Source organism: Hyperoodon ampullatus (assembly GCF_949752795.1).
Source record: "Hyperoodon ampullatus genome assembly, chromosome: 5".
Lineage (NCBI taxonomy): Eukaryota > Metazoa > Chordata > Mammalia > Artiodactyla > Ziphiidae > Hyperoodon > Hyperoodon ampullatus.
This window is the reverse complement of record NC_136918.1, coordinates 97,772,627-97,786,672: the sequence shown is the minus strand read 5'-3', so window position 1 is coordinate 97,786,672 and position 14,046 is coordinate 97,772,627. Positions and strand designations below refer to the sequence as shown.

Genomic DNA, 14,046 nt, shown 5'->3' with positions numbered 1-14,046 from the left:
TCAGTTTGCAGTAAACATGGAGACAGGAACTTTCAGAAACATGACCCTGACTCTGCAGTTCCACACAAAGAAGTGGCTATTCGTAGACATTTTATTCCAGGTAAAAGGACAGGGATATAGAAAAAGGCCAGAGAAGGGATGGATTCTTCATCACCCTCAAATCATCTCAAGCCAATAGCTACCTATACCTCATAAAGTCCCTGCTGGAAATGTTTTTTCAGAGTGTTTATTAGACTTTCTCTAAATATGCAGTCATTCAGCACAATTGTTTACCCAAACACTGAGGCTTATTAAAGGTTGCTTAATCCAAGGGCAGAGAGAACCAAACAGCTGATCCAAGACACTATCTGATGCCAGGTGGCCACTGGCCTGGCTGACATTTCTTCCACACACCATACAGCCTCACAACTTGGCCACACAGCTAGGAAATTAATCGTCTGGCCTATATTCTCTGTGTCTGATGGCTGCAATAATGCTGCTTGGCTGAGAGATGCACATTTTTGTTTCTCGTCTAAACAGTGTAAAGAGAAGGAAATTAGTCCAAGGTAATGGAATTGAAAAATTTAGCCAAAGAGAACTCCATCAAGAGCAATGGAAAAGAAATAAACAGGAAGGAATGATGTGCCCTCTCACTGGACAGAGAGAGGAGATGGGCACTCAGTGCCTTACAGTCTACACAAGAGCAAAGGCACGCAAGAAGGGGGCCAAGAATGGGTCATTTTTGACTGAAAGAATCTTGAGTTCAAGTCCCTATATAGAATTCTTCTAGAAAGTAAAGTTGTGGGATGGTCTAATGCACAATTCTTTAAAGAAACCCCTTTTTTAAAATACTCCCAACCAAGGAACAGAGATAACAGGAAAATTTACTTTTCACTGGATGTCCTTTTGTCCTTTGAACTTGGTGCCTCATACTACCTATTATTAACAGTTCAAAATTTTTCATCTTAAAAAAAGAACAAATATTAAATTTAAAAAATTAAATTTAATGTTCCCTCAAGAAAAACCACACACTAAATACAGTTTCTCAAAGATACTCATTTCTCCAATATTGCCAAGTTAAAACCATGCCATAGAACACATTCTTCCTTGGCTGTGCAGCCAAAGTTGGAAATAGCATTTATTTGTTAGCAGATGGCAAACACATATAAAATTTTGTTTCAATGAAATAGTTCATCTTTCGGTGAACTTTTCACAGAGCTTTCTAAAGAAATGGCTAAATCACCACTCCCTGAATCAAAAAGATGGAAAGCTTAAATCTGAAATCTACCTTTAACCAGTGTTATTAATATGGGAAATTTACACCCCAGCAAACTATCTTGTATACAAAAAGAAAAAAAAGAATAAAAACATACAAAAAAATCACCCACCTCTGAAATAAACTCTTCTACAAGGCGCTGGTGGTGAAAGCTGGAAGGATCCTGTAGTTCTTCATTGAATTGTTCCCCCAAAAGGTGGATACTGAATTCTGCAACCTGCTCCACTGCTGGTTTTGTGGATTCTTCTATCACATTCTCAATTTCATTGCTAATCTGTATTTTTAGAGAAAGAACAATAAATGTCAATGTTCACTCATTCAGTCAACAAATATTTATTGATCACCCATGATATGCCAGACACTGTGCCAAAGGCAACTTCTGATGACGACTGTTTATATAATATTTGACTTTGAAACTAACTGGTGGACTTTAAGACATAGGCTAATATTAAAATTACTGTGTATCTGTACATTCCTTTGAATACACAGTGACTGGTTCAGGGAAGGATAGAAAATTTTGTTAGTAAATAAATAAAAGGAAAAAATTTTTAAAGAAGAAAAAGAGTTGAAATCATCATCTAAAAATAGTCTAGGGCTTCCCTGGTGGCGCAGTGGTTGACAGTCCGCCTGCCGATGCAGGGGACAGGGGTTCCTGCCCCGGTCCGGGAGGATCCTGCATGCCGCGGAGCAGCTGGGCCCGTGAGCCATGGCCGCTGAGCCTGCGCGTCCGGAGCCTGTGCTCTGCAACAGGAGAGGCCGCAACAGTGAGAGGCCCGCATACCATGAATGAATGAATGAATGAATGAATGAATGAATGAATGAATGAATGAATGAATGAATCAATGAATCAATGAATGAATGAATGAATGAATGAATAAATAAATAAATAAATAAATAAATAAATAAATAAATAAATAAATAAAAATAGCCTAGAAGGGTGGTTCTCAAATTTTTTGGTGTTAGGACCCCTTTAAACTCTTAAAATTCATTGAGGAACCCAAAGAAGTTTGGTTTTTGTGGGTTATATCTATAGATACACACCAAACAAAAAATTAAAAGAGAAATTTTAAATATATATATTAATTCATTTCAAAATAAGAAACTCATTACGTGTAAAAATTAATAACATATGTTTTGCAAAATAAAAAAATTAGTGAGAAGAGTAATGTTTATATTTTTACAAATTCTTTGAAGTCTGGCTTAATAAAGATGGCTAGATTCTCATATCTGCTTCTGCATTCAATATGTTGTTTTAGTTGAAGTACATGAAGAAAATCCAGCCACACGGATATGTATTGGGTAAGGAAGGAATACATTAATAGCTTTTTCAGATAATCATGGATAATCTTTTCTGATACTGTGCCAAACTCAATAAGTGGAAGTTTTTTAAAGGTTAGTTTCTATGTGGAATCTGAAACCACACCAACAAACATTTTGTACTCTGTAACATCAAAATCCAGGTCTTCCACAAGCCAAAGCTGGAACAATTTGAGCAACAAAATAAATAGTGGATTATAATCCAAAGAATAAAAGAAATATCCATGAGTCTGTACTGATATAAATAAATAATTTAATAAATAAACGCGAGAAGTGGCAATAGTTCCTTACCAAAGAATCCCAATTAACAAATGTAGAAGGAATGAGGAAAATAGAATATCACTACCAGAACACAACAGTAATAACTGTTGCATGCAAGATACACTTGTGCTCATCTAATCCAAGTCCCTCCATTTTAATACACAAGAAAAACAGGGATTGAGATGGAAGAATGTCTAGCCTAAGGGCTAACAGCAAGCCAATGGCAGAGTCAGGAAGAGAATGCCGGGCTTTTTCCACAGTATCATCTTTCTTCCCTGATGGATCATATAACCACAGACCTTCAAAACTTCACAACTGGAAAGAACCTCGAAAATTTCACCATCCTTTCTGATGCCTGAATTCTCTCTACATTATCCCCCCAAAATATCTATTCATCCTCAGTTTAAATGGCTCTGATGAGAAAGTCTTGGAAAGACTTTCAAAGGCAGGCCATTACATTTCCAAAAAAGGTCTCTCATGGTTGTAAAGTTCTTAATAAAACCCAAATATATTTCCCTGTAAATTCCCACTGATCTCAGTTCTGCAACCTGGAATGCATATAAAAAGTGTAGTCCCCAGATAGTCCTTCAAATAAGTATAGGCAGCTGTCATCTTCCCTGATTTTTCACTAGTTCCTTTCCTCTAGAGACTTCTCAAGCTCTTAATGTCTTCCTTAGAGTGTGGTACACATAAATGAGGTTTGATCAATTAAAATATGGTACAATTAAAATATGGTACAACTATCACCTTCCTTATAGTAAATTCTAATTTCTATTAATGCAGCCTAAAAGTATACTTGCTTTTACTAGTTTTTTTCCCCTCAGTACTCAGCTTTTTTCCCCAACATACTGCTGAGTCATGTTGAAACTAACAAAAACCTTTAGTCTTAAGGAATTTTGTACAAGACTTTGTCTTCTTCCATATTAAATTTTCTCTCACTAAATTTGAACAGAAACTTCTACTTCTATTATTACTATAAAAGAAATATCCTTAGTAACCTTACTGCTACAGAATGCCTAAAATGCTAAATAAATATTTTTAATGTTTTTAATGCATAGCTGGTTTGTAAGAAAATAAAGAAAGCCCAAAGGGATCAAAAAAGACAGGTTAGAAAAATCCAGAGAGCTGATTCAGTAATCTATGTGTACATAGTATATCTAGTGATCCCTTGTGACCTAGGCTTTAGTTTTAAATACCACAAAGGGATAGAATATAAATAGCAGGTCCACACATGTTGAAAAGTCAGATCAAAGACTCTTACATAAAGCAAGGATTTTAAAAACTCAATAGACAGTTTGAACAACAAATTAGACTAAGTTGAAAGAAGAATAAGTGAACTGGAAGACATTTCTGAATGCAACACAGAGAGACCAAGAAAGTTATGAAACAGTGGTTAACTGACAGAAGGTATAAAATGAGGAGGTCAGACATATATCTAATCATACGAGGTAACAGCTGAAAATTTCTTCTATATACATTTTTGTGAAACTGCAGTATCCTCAATACTGTATTATATACTATTATATCATAGTTATGGTTAGAGTAGTATATGATACAGTATTTGGGATACTATATAATACTAAATGATATAGTATTGGGGATACTATATACACAAGCATACCCTTTATTGCACTTTGCAGATACTGAATTTTTTAGAAATTGAAGGTTTGTGGCAATCCTGAGTCAAGCAAGTCCATCAGCGCCTTTTTTCCAAAAGCATTTGCTCACTTCATGTCCCTGTGTCACATTTTGGTAATTCCCACAATATCTCAAATGTTTTTATTATTATTATATTTGTTATAGCGATCTGTGATCAGTGATCTTTGATGTTACTACTAGACTTCCTCAAGGCTCAGACGATGGATAGCAGTTTTGAGCAATAAAGTATTTTTTAATTAAGGTATATACATTGGTTTTTTTTAGACATAATGCTATTGTACACTCAACAGACTATAGTAGAGTTTAAACATAACTTTTATATGCACTAGGAAACCAAAAAGTTTGTGTGACTTGCTTTATTGCAATATTCACTTTATTATGGTCGTCTGGAACTGAACGCACAGTATCTCTGAGATATGCCTGTAGCAGTATACTATACTACAGTATACCTTCAGTAGTATACTATATAGTATATGGGATTCTGCTGTTTCACAACAATGGGGATAAGAGTGTGATTATGTTTGTTTATTTTGCTTTGGATTTGTTGTACTTCCTTAAAATGAAGCTTTATGACTATTATAAATTTTGAGAAATTCTCAGTCATTATCTCTCATCATGAGATATAGATAGACAGAGAGAGAGCAATATCTTAAAAGTAGGACAAAAAATAGTAAGATTACTCACAAGGGAATAAGAACTAAATTGTTAGTTGAGCTCTTAGTAGCAACAATAAAAGTTAGAAGACAGTCAAATAAAACCTTGAAAATAAAAAACTCAATCTAGAATTTAATATAGATTTTAAGTATCTTTCTAGAATAAGAGGATAATAAAGAAATTTTCAGGTGACCAAAAACTGAGATTGAACCAGTGAGATATTCTCACTAAAGTAATACCAGAAGCATATATTTCAGAAGGAAAATTAGTCCAGAAGAAACGTCTAAAATGCAAAAAAGAGTTTTAAGAAAATAAAGTGATAAACATCTGGGTAAATGTAAAACAAACTTTAACTGTATAAAATAAATATAATAAAATAAATTTGTGGGATTAAAAAGAGAGAGAACTAAAAGGGAAAGAACAAAAATACTGAAAAATAGCATATAAAATAGTAGGGTGATCATTTGAATCATTCTAATGTTCCAATGTTCCTGTATTACTCAGGGTAAGGATAAAGATTCTAAAAAACTTAAATTTTTCTAGATTAAATACACATAATAACACACAGGGTAAATACTAACAAAACAGAAATAAAGTATATAATTTCTAAAATGGTATCTGGAAAATGTATTAGGAAAAAACTGAACTGTAAAACTGTACATTAGGCTTCATTTTGAACTAGAGGTATAGGCAATCTAATTCCTGTCATGTATCCCTATACTATTTTGTTTTCCTACTGATTCTATAAATCACCTTCAAATCACCCTCTCTGTTTTAGAATGTTCCAATTGATTACACACAATGTCTTCATTTCTATTATAGTGAATTCTATCTCATTCTGTAAATGTTTCCAGACCTAAATCATAACTATTCTGCCTCAAGTTCAGAACTACAGTATAACTTTTTATTCAAATATTTATCAAATGCCAATATTTTCTAGTACCATCTAATTTGGACACAGTTGTACTAAGGGTAAATATATTGATTCAAGGAGTCCCAAACTACCACCAGCCTTGTTCAGTGACAGGGAAAGTGGTGGGGCAGAGTGGGGTGACTTAACCTGAATTCTCAGAAGTTAAAATGTCCAAGTTGGTAAGAAAAGGTGTAAGGTAACAAAATTGTACCTTTCTAGTGAGTACGTTCAATCAGAGTTTGCTTATATTAAGTAATCTAGGATTTATGCATATTTAACAAAATTTCTAACAAAATGTTTCTGTCTTCCTGGAAGTGTATACTTTTTAAAAAATTTTGAATGTGATAGAAAGCCAACTTAATGTTTAGTGGACAGATTACTATTAATAATGATGCATTTAAAAAGCATGGTATTTCTTTAAACTACATAAAATCTATCTACTTCCCCTCTGAAGAAGACTAAGTCCTGATTTATTAAGAGACAGAAGAACATAAGCAAAAACCCTCAAAGTAAATTATGTACACAGCCCACAAAAGACAGTGGGCTTACCATGATGACAGCTCCCCAGGCCCCTAATCATTTCACTTAAAATTTGAAGCCATTCCTTGCCAAAAGCAGATTTACTTGGCTCTCTAAGGAATCGCAGATTTTTTGTACTGGTTTTAGAATCTACATTTCCATAAAGGGAACCACCTGAAGTTTTGTGTAGTCTGGCAATGGACTATAAATCTCTCTTAATCCCTATTCTCCATGTTAGAAACTAAATAACAAAACAGAACATCACTCACACTCTCTTCTGGCCGCTCCAAGCTGCTCTCTGAGATACCTTCATAGAAGGTCACCCCTGGATATGGAACACTGAGACTGGCACCTAAGTAGAAAAACAAAGACATGTGCATGAATTCAGTCCATGACTAAATCAGAATTCCTATCAGGAAACAAGAAACTGATTTCCAAGGCATTTCTAGAAGTCATTTACTTTTTCATCCTAGAAATTCTGTGCATTCTAACCTCAAGACACATTTATCCAGAGTCTCCTCAGCACAAGAAATAAATATGACTCATTCAACAAGCATTTATTGATACGTACTATATGTCAGGCTCTATGCAAGCCTCCAGGCTTGCATAGCCCCTATCCTTAAGGAGTTATCTAATAAAACTAACACTCTCAGACAGGGGAAGTGGGTGAAGGTTGGAATTGGCCATAAGTTATAATCTTTTTTTAATTGGGGTAGAGTTGCTTTACAATGTTGTGTTAGTTTCTGATGTACAGCGAAGTGAATCAGCTACATGTATACATATATCTCCTCTTTTTTGGATTTCCTTCCCATTTAGGTCACCACAGAGCATTGAGTTCTCTGTGCTATACAGCAGGTTCTCATTAGTTATCTATTTTATACATCGTAGTGTATATATGTCAATCTCAATCTCCCAATTCAACCCACCCCCCTCCCATAAATTATAATTACTGAAGCTGGGCCTCATTGTGCTATTTTTGTATATGTTTGAAATTTCCAACATAGAACAGCTTTTTTAAAAAAAATTAAAAATAAAGAAAGCAACTACTAATTTATAGGAAATATAGAGGTCAAAGTAAATGTTAAAGTACACCACAGAATGCAATCAGAAAAAATTCTTACTCTGGAAAACTCTACAAGACAAATGACAAATGGTGGAGCTAGAAAGGTCCTACCTTTTGACATAAGCAGTGATCACAGGGTGTTTGCCATAAAACAATTTTTTAGGTTGTACATTTCTTTTAAGCAGTTTTCCGATTTTGTATTATACTTAATAATTAAAGATTCTTAAGTACCCACATCATAATGTCATAAAATAAGTGAAAAAAGAATTAATTTTTCTTGAGACTCTTGAACAACACATAGAGAGAAACACATGGTGTTTTTAAAATGTGAGCTGACGGTGCTTTGTGACTGCCTGGAGGGGTGGGATAGGGAGGGTGGGAGGGAGACGCAAAAGGGAGGGGATATGGGAACATATGTATATGTATAACTGATTAAATTTGTTATAAAGCAAAAAATTTAAAAAAAAATGTGAGCTGAAAAATTTGCTTCCTTTCAATTAAATAATAAATTTTAGAAGAAAAGTGAATAAAGGCACAAAAGCATACCTCCCAATGTTGAGGTATCACCAACAGGAACTGGAGATGACAATTCAGGGCTAGGAAAAAAATTGTTTGGAGTTATTAAATGATAGAAATGTGAGGGGTTATTTTGGGGTTTGTTTTCCAAAAAGGATTCACCAGATCTCCAAACAATGATTCCCAAACCAAAGTACCGAGTAGCAAATTAAAAAAAAAGTCTTTACAATTGATTTATCTTACATTTTTTGATGCTACTCAACTAGAATCACCCTACATAAAGTACTCCCTTACTTACTATTTCATAACACTGTTTTGTTTCTTCTCAGTTCTTATCACTATGGGAAATTATTCTGCTCTTTTATCTACTTTTTGGTCTCTGTCCACGCCCTAATCCTCTAGAATGGCATTGTCTAATATGGTAGCCAGTGGACATATGTGGCAATTTAAATTAATTTAAAATTAAAGTTTAAAATTCAGAACTTTATCCACACTAGCCACATTTCAAGTGTTCAACAGTCACATGTGGCTAATGGCTACTTTATTGGACAGCCCAGAACATGTCCATCATCACAGAAATTTCTATTGAATAAGACTGCCTCAAGAATCTAAACTCCATGAGATTAGGGACCTTACCTGCCATATTCATGCTGTATCTCCACCCTAAAAAAGAACCTACCATTTAGTAGGCACAGAATAGATATTTTGGGAATAAATAAATAAATACTATTGGCCAACCAGTGTAGTGTAGAAGGCACTTGACATACAGTTGTGAACAAAACACCCATGGTCTAAGAAGGTTACTGTCTAATAGAAAACAGATAACAAATACATGATTACAAACTCAACAAGTGGTACAGACACGAAAGCACTGGCTGCTAAGGCGAACATATAAGCCCAAATCTCATCTCATTTGAGAGATCACAGAGTCATGAAACTTTTTAATATAAAACCAGTCAAGCTTAGAGAAGTGATTTGCTATAGGCCACATTGCTCTCAGGTTTCAGGTCCCCGACTATCTTTTTACCATGTTGCCCTGCAACTGCAAGCAAAGATCAGAAGATATCAGAGGATAATCTGAGAAAGCCCTTGCTCTAAAGAAAAGAAGGTGGGTTTCTGCAAGTCCAAATTTCCATATACCCCCAAAATATACAATTTAAATTATAGTAATTGAAAACTCTCTTCAATTTTCCATAAGTCAGCTTTCGAAGGTGACTTAATCACAGTCAAAATGCCTCCCTCTCAGACTTGCTAATGTCTCAGTGAGTCCCATCTTCACTTCAGAACCACCGCTTTAAATTGTTCCCCTGCTCTAAACTAGATCATGGTGGGGCGGGGGGAGGGTTGCTCTCAGCCACCAGATAAACATGGCACACATCTTGAAGCATCAATTTTTTTACTCGAAAGTAAAAGCATAGGCAGGGAGCTAAGTAAAAACTGATATGGAATTTAGAACATCTTAATATTAAAACAAGTGTGGCTATAGAGTAGAATATAAAGTTTAAATGAATATTAAGATAAAATATGATAGTTTCAAAGACATTTCAAGACTGGAATTGGAGTGGGGGAATCAACTAGCGCCATGTTCCCTAAAGCTCCAGGCTTTGGTAGAAAATTTGAGAAATATAGGTTAAAAAAAATCTCACCATAAGGATTCTTTTGGTTTTAGAAATGCTATCTAGAAAGAATAACATATTAAACCAGTACACCAAACCTACCACTATTGGTTATTTTTCATCCACTTGCAGGAAACTGCTTACTAAGTGAGCTGTCATCCAAAAGAACCCAAAGGAATAGGACATCTGGATAAGTCATTTTGATGAATGATGAGTAGAGGAAGACCTGGATGATGAGAAAGCACCAAGAGGCTTCTTGGGTTGCAGGAGACGGAGCTTAAAAAACTAGGATTCACATGCATTTGGAAGAGACATTAACATCATCAGGCTTGAACAGGATTTATCAACTGTCCACAAGGCAGAATCCCTCCCAATACCTTCACTTTATAGATGAAAAATCAAGGTGCAAATGGGTAAAGCAATTTTCTCAGGGTCACACAAAGACTTGATGACCCAAGGCCATACCTAAAATTCCTAACCATATCCAGTTCGCTTTTCAATGATAATAATAGCAAGAATGACTACAACTAAATTTATGTCAAGCATTTGTGTCAAACATTGTGTTAAGTGCTTTATCTTGGTTAACTCACTTAATTCTGGCATCAATCTTAAAAGGAAGACACTATTATCCCCATTTATGCATATGAGGAAACTAAGGATAGAAGAGATTAAGAATTTGCTCAGGGTCACACAGCTAGCCAATGAAGGAGTTATGATGTAAAATAGGCCCACTTGATTCCAGAAACCTCACTCTTACCCATATTAATTCCACATCACATGGAATTTATGTGACCCATATTCCCTAGAAAAGCAACCAAGATGGTTTTACTTGGTCTTAATGATAGTGGTGTACATAAACTAAAAGACCTAAAAGTCAAAATGTGTAAGGACCAAGAAGGAGGAAGGGAAACCCAGTCAAAGCTGGAGAGCAATCAAGTATGAAGAACAAAGAGGTCAAAGTAAAACAAAGCACAATACTACAGTAACTAGAATAGGAAGTTGGGATGGCATGGCAGAGAAACCAGACCTCACCTGGGGTTGGTCAAATTGTCCCCCAAATTAAAATCAAATTTAAGCTAATTCTCTAAGTAAACACTCAGAATGGAGAAGTCTGCTCACTTCAGTAGAACTAGATTTCACTTACTAAATTCAAAATAACATTATTTTAATGATGGTAAGTAGGCAACTCTCAGTAACTCAAATCGTTTGTCTAACACTTAATCCCTCATCCTCCCACACTTCCTTCAAAAGACAGTAACAAGAATCCTTTCACATTTTCTCATTAGGTGTGCTTCCTGCAGGGATACCCTAAAATGTGACTCACAACAGAACTAGAACACAGAGTAGTATTGAGTTTGGAGACAGAAATGCTTCATTTCTAGGCCAACCCACAAATTTGAAGTTGGTCAGCTAAGACCTTTAGCTTAATACCAGCAGCAAACGACCCCCTACTGTCTCATTTTCTCAGTTTATCCAGCTCATAATTTATTCCTCACAACTACTACCTAATCATGTCAGTGGAATTCAGATGGAATTGTGTCAAAAGATATCATAGCCACATGGAATATATGTTTAAAAATACAGTAAAACAAGCCACCAATACTTTCATATCTAGATTACTACTCCCCTTTACAATTTACTATACTTTGCTTTGCTCTAGAATCTGTTAACTGTAATGAGCATGTGACAACAAAAGAACATAAGGTAAGGAATTAGGAAATCGGGGTTCTAGTCCCAGATGTATCACCAACTTTGTGTATAACTTGGGAAAATACCTCAGTTGCTCTGGGCCTCAAGAATTAATCTCTAAAATAGGAACATCTCCTGCCCTACCAACTTCACAAGGGTGCTGATGAAAACTAAATAAAATATTATATGCAGAGGCATTAGGAAAAGAGGCAAGGTGCCATTGTTGGGGGGGCGTACCACAGAGGCAAGGTGCCATTGTTGGGAAGCGCACAAGGAGAGGGGTGGGACCGCCATAGAAGCTTCTTTCTCTGCAGCAGGGCACTGCCTACACGAGCTCCAGGTGCAAGCTGCTGCTGCCATCTTGGACTCGAGAGGCGGCTCGGACCCACTGCCCCCGCCTTCCTCAGAGCATGTGCATAGGGCCACGCACCTGCACACCCTCTATCAAGGGGATAAAGGACAGCACATGCTGAGGAAAGAGACAGCAAGCATTCAAACCAAAAACAGCCCTCACACCAAAAAAATATTAAACCCACACGAGCTATGCAGGGATGATCTGGCATATAAATAGCCCTCCAAGACTACAGTAGATGATTGTTTCTCCTAAGCTCATAGAATGAGAGAAATATAAGTAAAATGAAGAAGCAGAGGAACCACTCCCAGTTAAAAGACCAAGAGAATTCCCCTGAAGGAACAAACAATGAAACAGACCTCTTCAGTCTAATAGACACTGAGTTCAAAAAGGAGGTAATGAAAATGCTGAAGGCATTAAGAAAGGTTATCGACAGAAATTCAGATTACCGTAAAAAGGAACTAGAAACTATAAGGAGATACCAAGAAAAATTAGAAAATTCATTTGCTGAGACAAAAGCTGAGCTAAAGGCAATGAATAGCAGAATGAATAATGCAGAAGAAAGAATAAGTGATCTGGAAGATAGAATAATGGAAATTACCCAATCAAAACAGCAGACAGGAAAACAAATGAAAAAAATGAAAGCAATATAAGAGACCTATGGGATAATACAAAGCATGCCAATCTATGCATAATAGGGATTCCAGAAGGAGAAGAAAGAGAAAAGGGGATGGAAAATGTATTTGAGTAAATTATGACTGGAGCTAAGGGGAGATGTTTTCAAGATGTCTGGCTGGAGACAAGTGCTGGAGGAGGGCTTTTTGTAAAACAGGTAACCTGGGAACACTTGAGCATGTTTAAATGCTAATGAGCAGTTAGTAACAGGAGAAGTTGAAGACTCAGGAGAGAGAGAGAAAAACAATGACAGGTTGGTGTCTAAAGGGTAAGATGGGATGTGAGGTCCTGAGTAAGGTGGAAAATGCTTTTTTTTAATAGACTTGCCAGATGATAGTAGGGGGAAGGTTAAATTGGTACACAGCAGACTATTTGGTACAAACCATATGTTAGCAGATAGGTTAGAGTTCATGTAGAAGAAGCAATTTAAATTACAGACAAGTATTGTGGTAAGCAGAATAATGGTCTCCCAAAGATGTCCACACGCTAATCCACAGAACCTGTGACTACTGTTAGGTTACATGCAAAGGGGAATTAAGGTAGCAGATGGAATTAAGGTTGCTAATCAGCTGGCCTTAAGGAAGAGGGTGTATCCTGGTTTATCTAGGTAGGCCCAATGTAAATGTGGAAGAAGGAGGCAGAAGAGTGTCAGAGTGATAGAATGTGAGAAAGTCTCGACCAGCCACTGCTAACTTTGAAGATGGAAGGGGGTCATAAGTCAACGAGTGTGGGCAGCCTCTAGAAGCTAAAAAACACAAGAAAACAGATTCTCCCCTAGAGCCTCCAGAAAGGTAACGCAGACCTGCCAACACCTTGAGACTCATGTCAAACTTTTGAACTACAGAACTGTAAGATAAATTTGTGGGGTTTTGTTTTTGTTTTTGTTTTTGTTTTGCGGTACGCAGGCCTCTCACTGTTGTGGCCTCTCCCGTTGTGGAGCACAGGCTCTGGACGTGCAGGCTCAGTGGCCATGGTTCACTGGCCTAGCTGCTCCGCGGCATGTGGGATCCTCCCGGACCGGGGCACGAACCCGTGTCCCCTGCATCGGCAGGCGGATTCTCAACCACTGCGCCACCAGGGAAGCCCAAATTTGTGTTTTTTTAAGCTACCAAAGCTTGTGGTAATTTGTTGCAGCAGAAATAGAAAACTAGTACCAGAATCTCAACACAGAAAATGAGAGTAATCTCAAGAAAATCATAAAAATAAATTTAAATATAGAAAAGTGACGGGCAAATTAAGGGTTTTAAGGGATGACTATAATATTCAGCTTAAAGAAAGAGGGGCTTAGTGAATTCCTACACCACTCCTATGGTTTCATTCCCAGTGTTACCTAACTCCAGGTCACCTCATTTCAGCAAGTACCATTTCAGCAAGTACCACAACTTTTCATCCCACCCCAACCTGGTCTGCTCTAGTTTCATGGGAAGGATACCAACTTTTAAATTCTCAAAATTCAGTTATATTGTTGTTCATCTGTATTGCTATTTTTACTCATGCCCTATTTTCTAAGGATGGTGCATAGTATTTTGAGTCTCCTCGTTTATCTAGGACATACAG

The 14,046-nt window shown here is 36.5% G+C and overlaps 1 protein-coding gene across 2 annotated transcripts in view; it reads right to left on the bottom strand.

The window, feature by feature from the left end:
- Positions 1-14,046, bottom strand: part of IMPG2 (interphotoreceptor matrix proteoglycan 2) — a gene marked incomplete at both ends in the record, with an annotated part of 68,433 nt that overhangs the window by 35,448 nt on the left and 18,939 nt on the right. For both annotated transcript variants that reach the window (XM_079704636.1, XM_079704635.1), the window contains 3 exons: positions 1,368-1,529; positions 6,848-6,930; positions 8,188-8,237. In XM_079704636.1, coding sequence (XP_079560762.1) covers positions 1,368-1,529; positions 6,848-6,930; positions 8,188-8,237 — 295 coding nt within the window. The remainder of the gene's footprint in view (positions 1-1,367; positions 1,530-6,847; positions 6,931-8,187; positions 8,238-14,046) is intronic.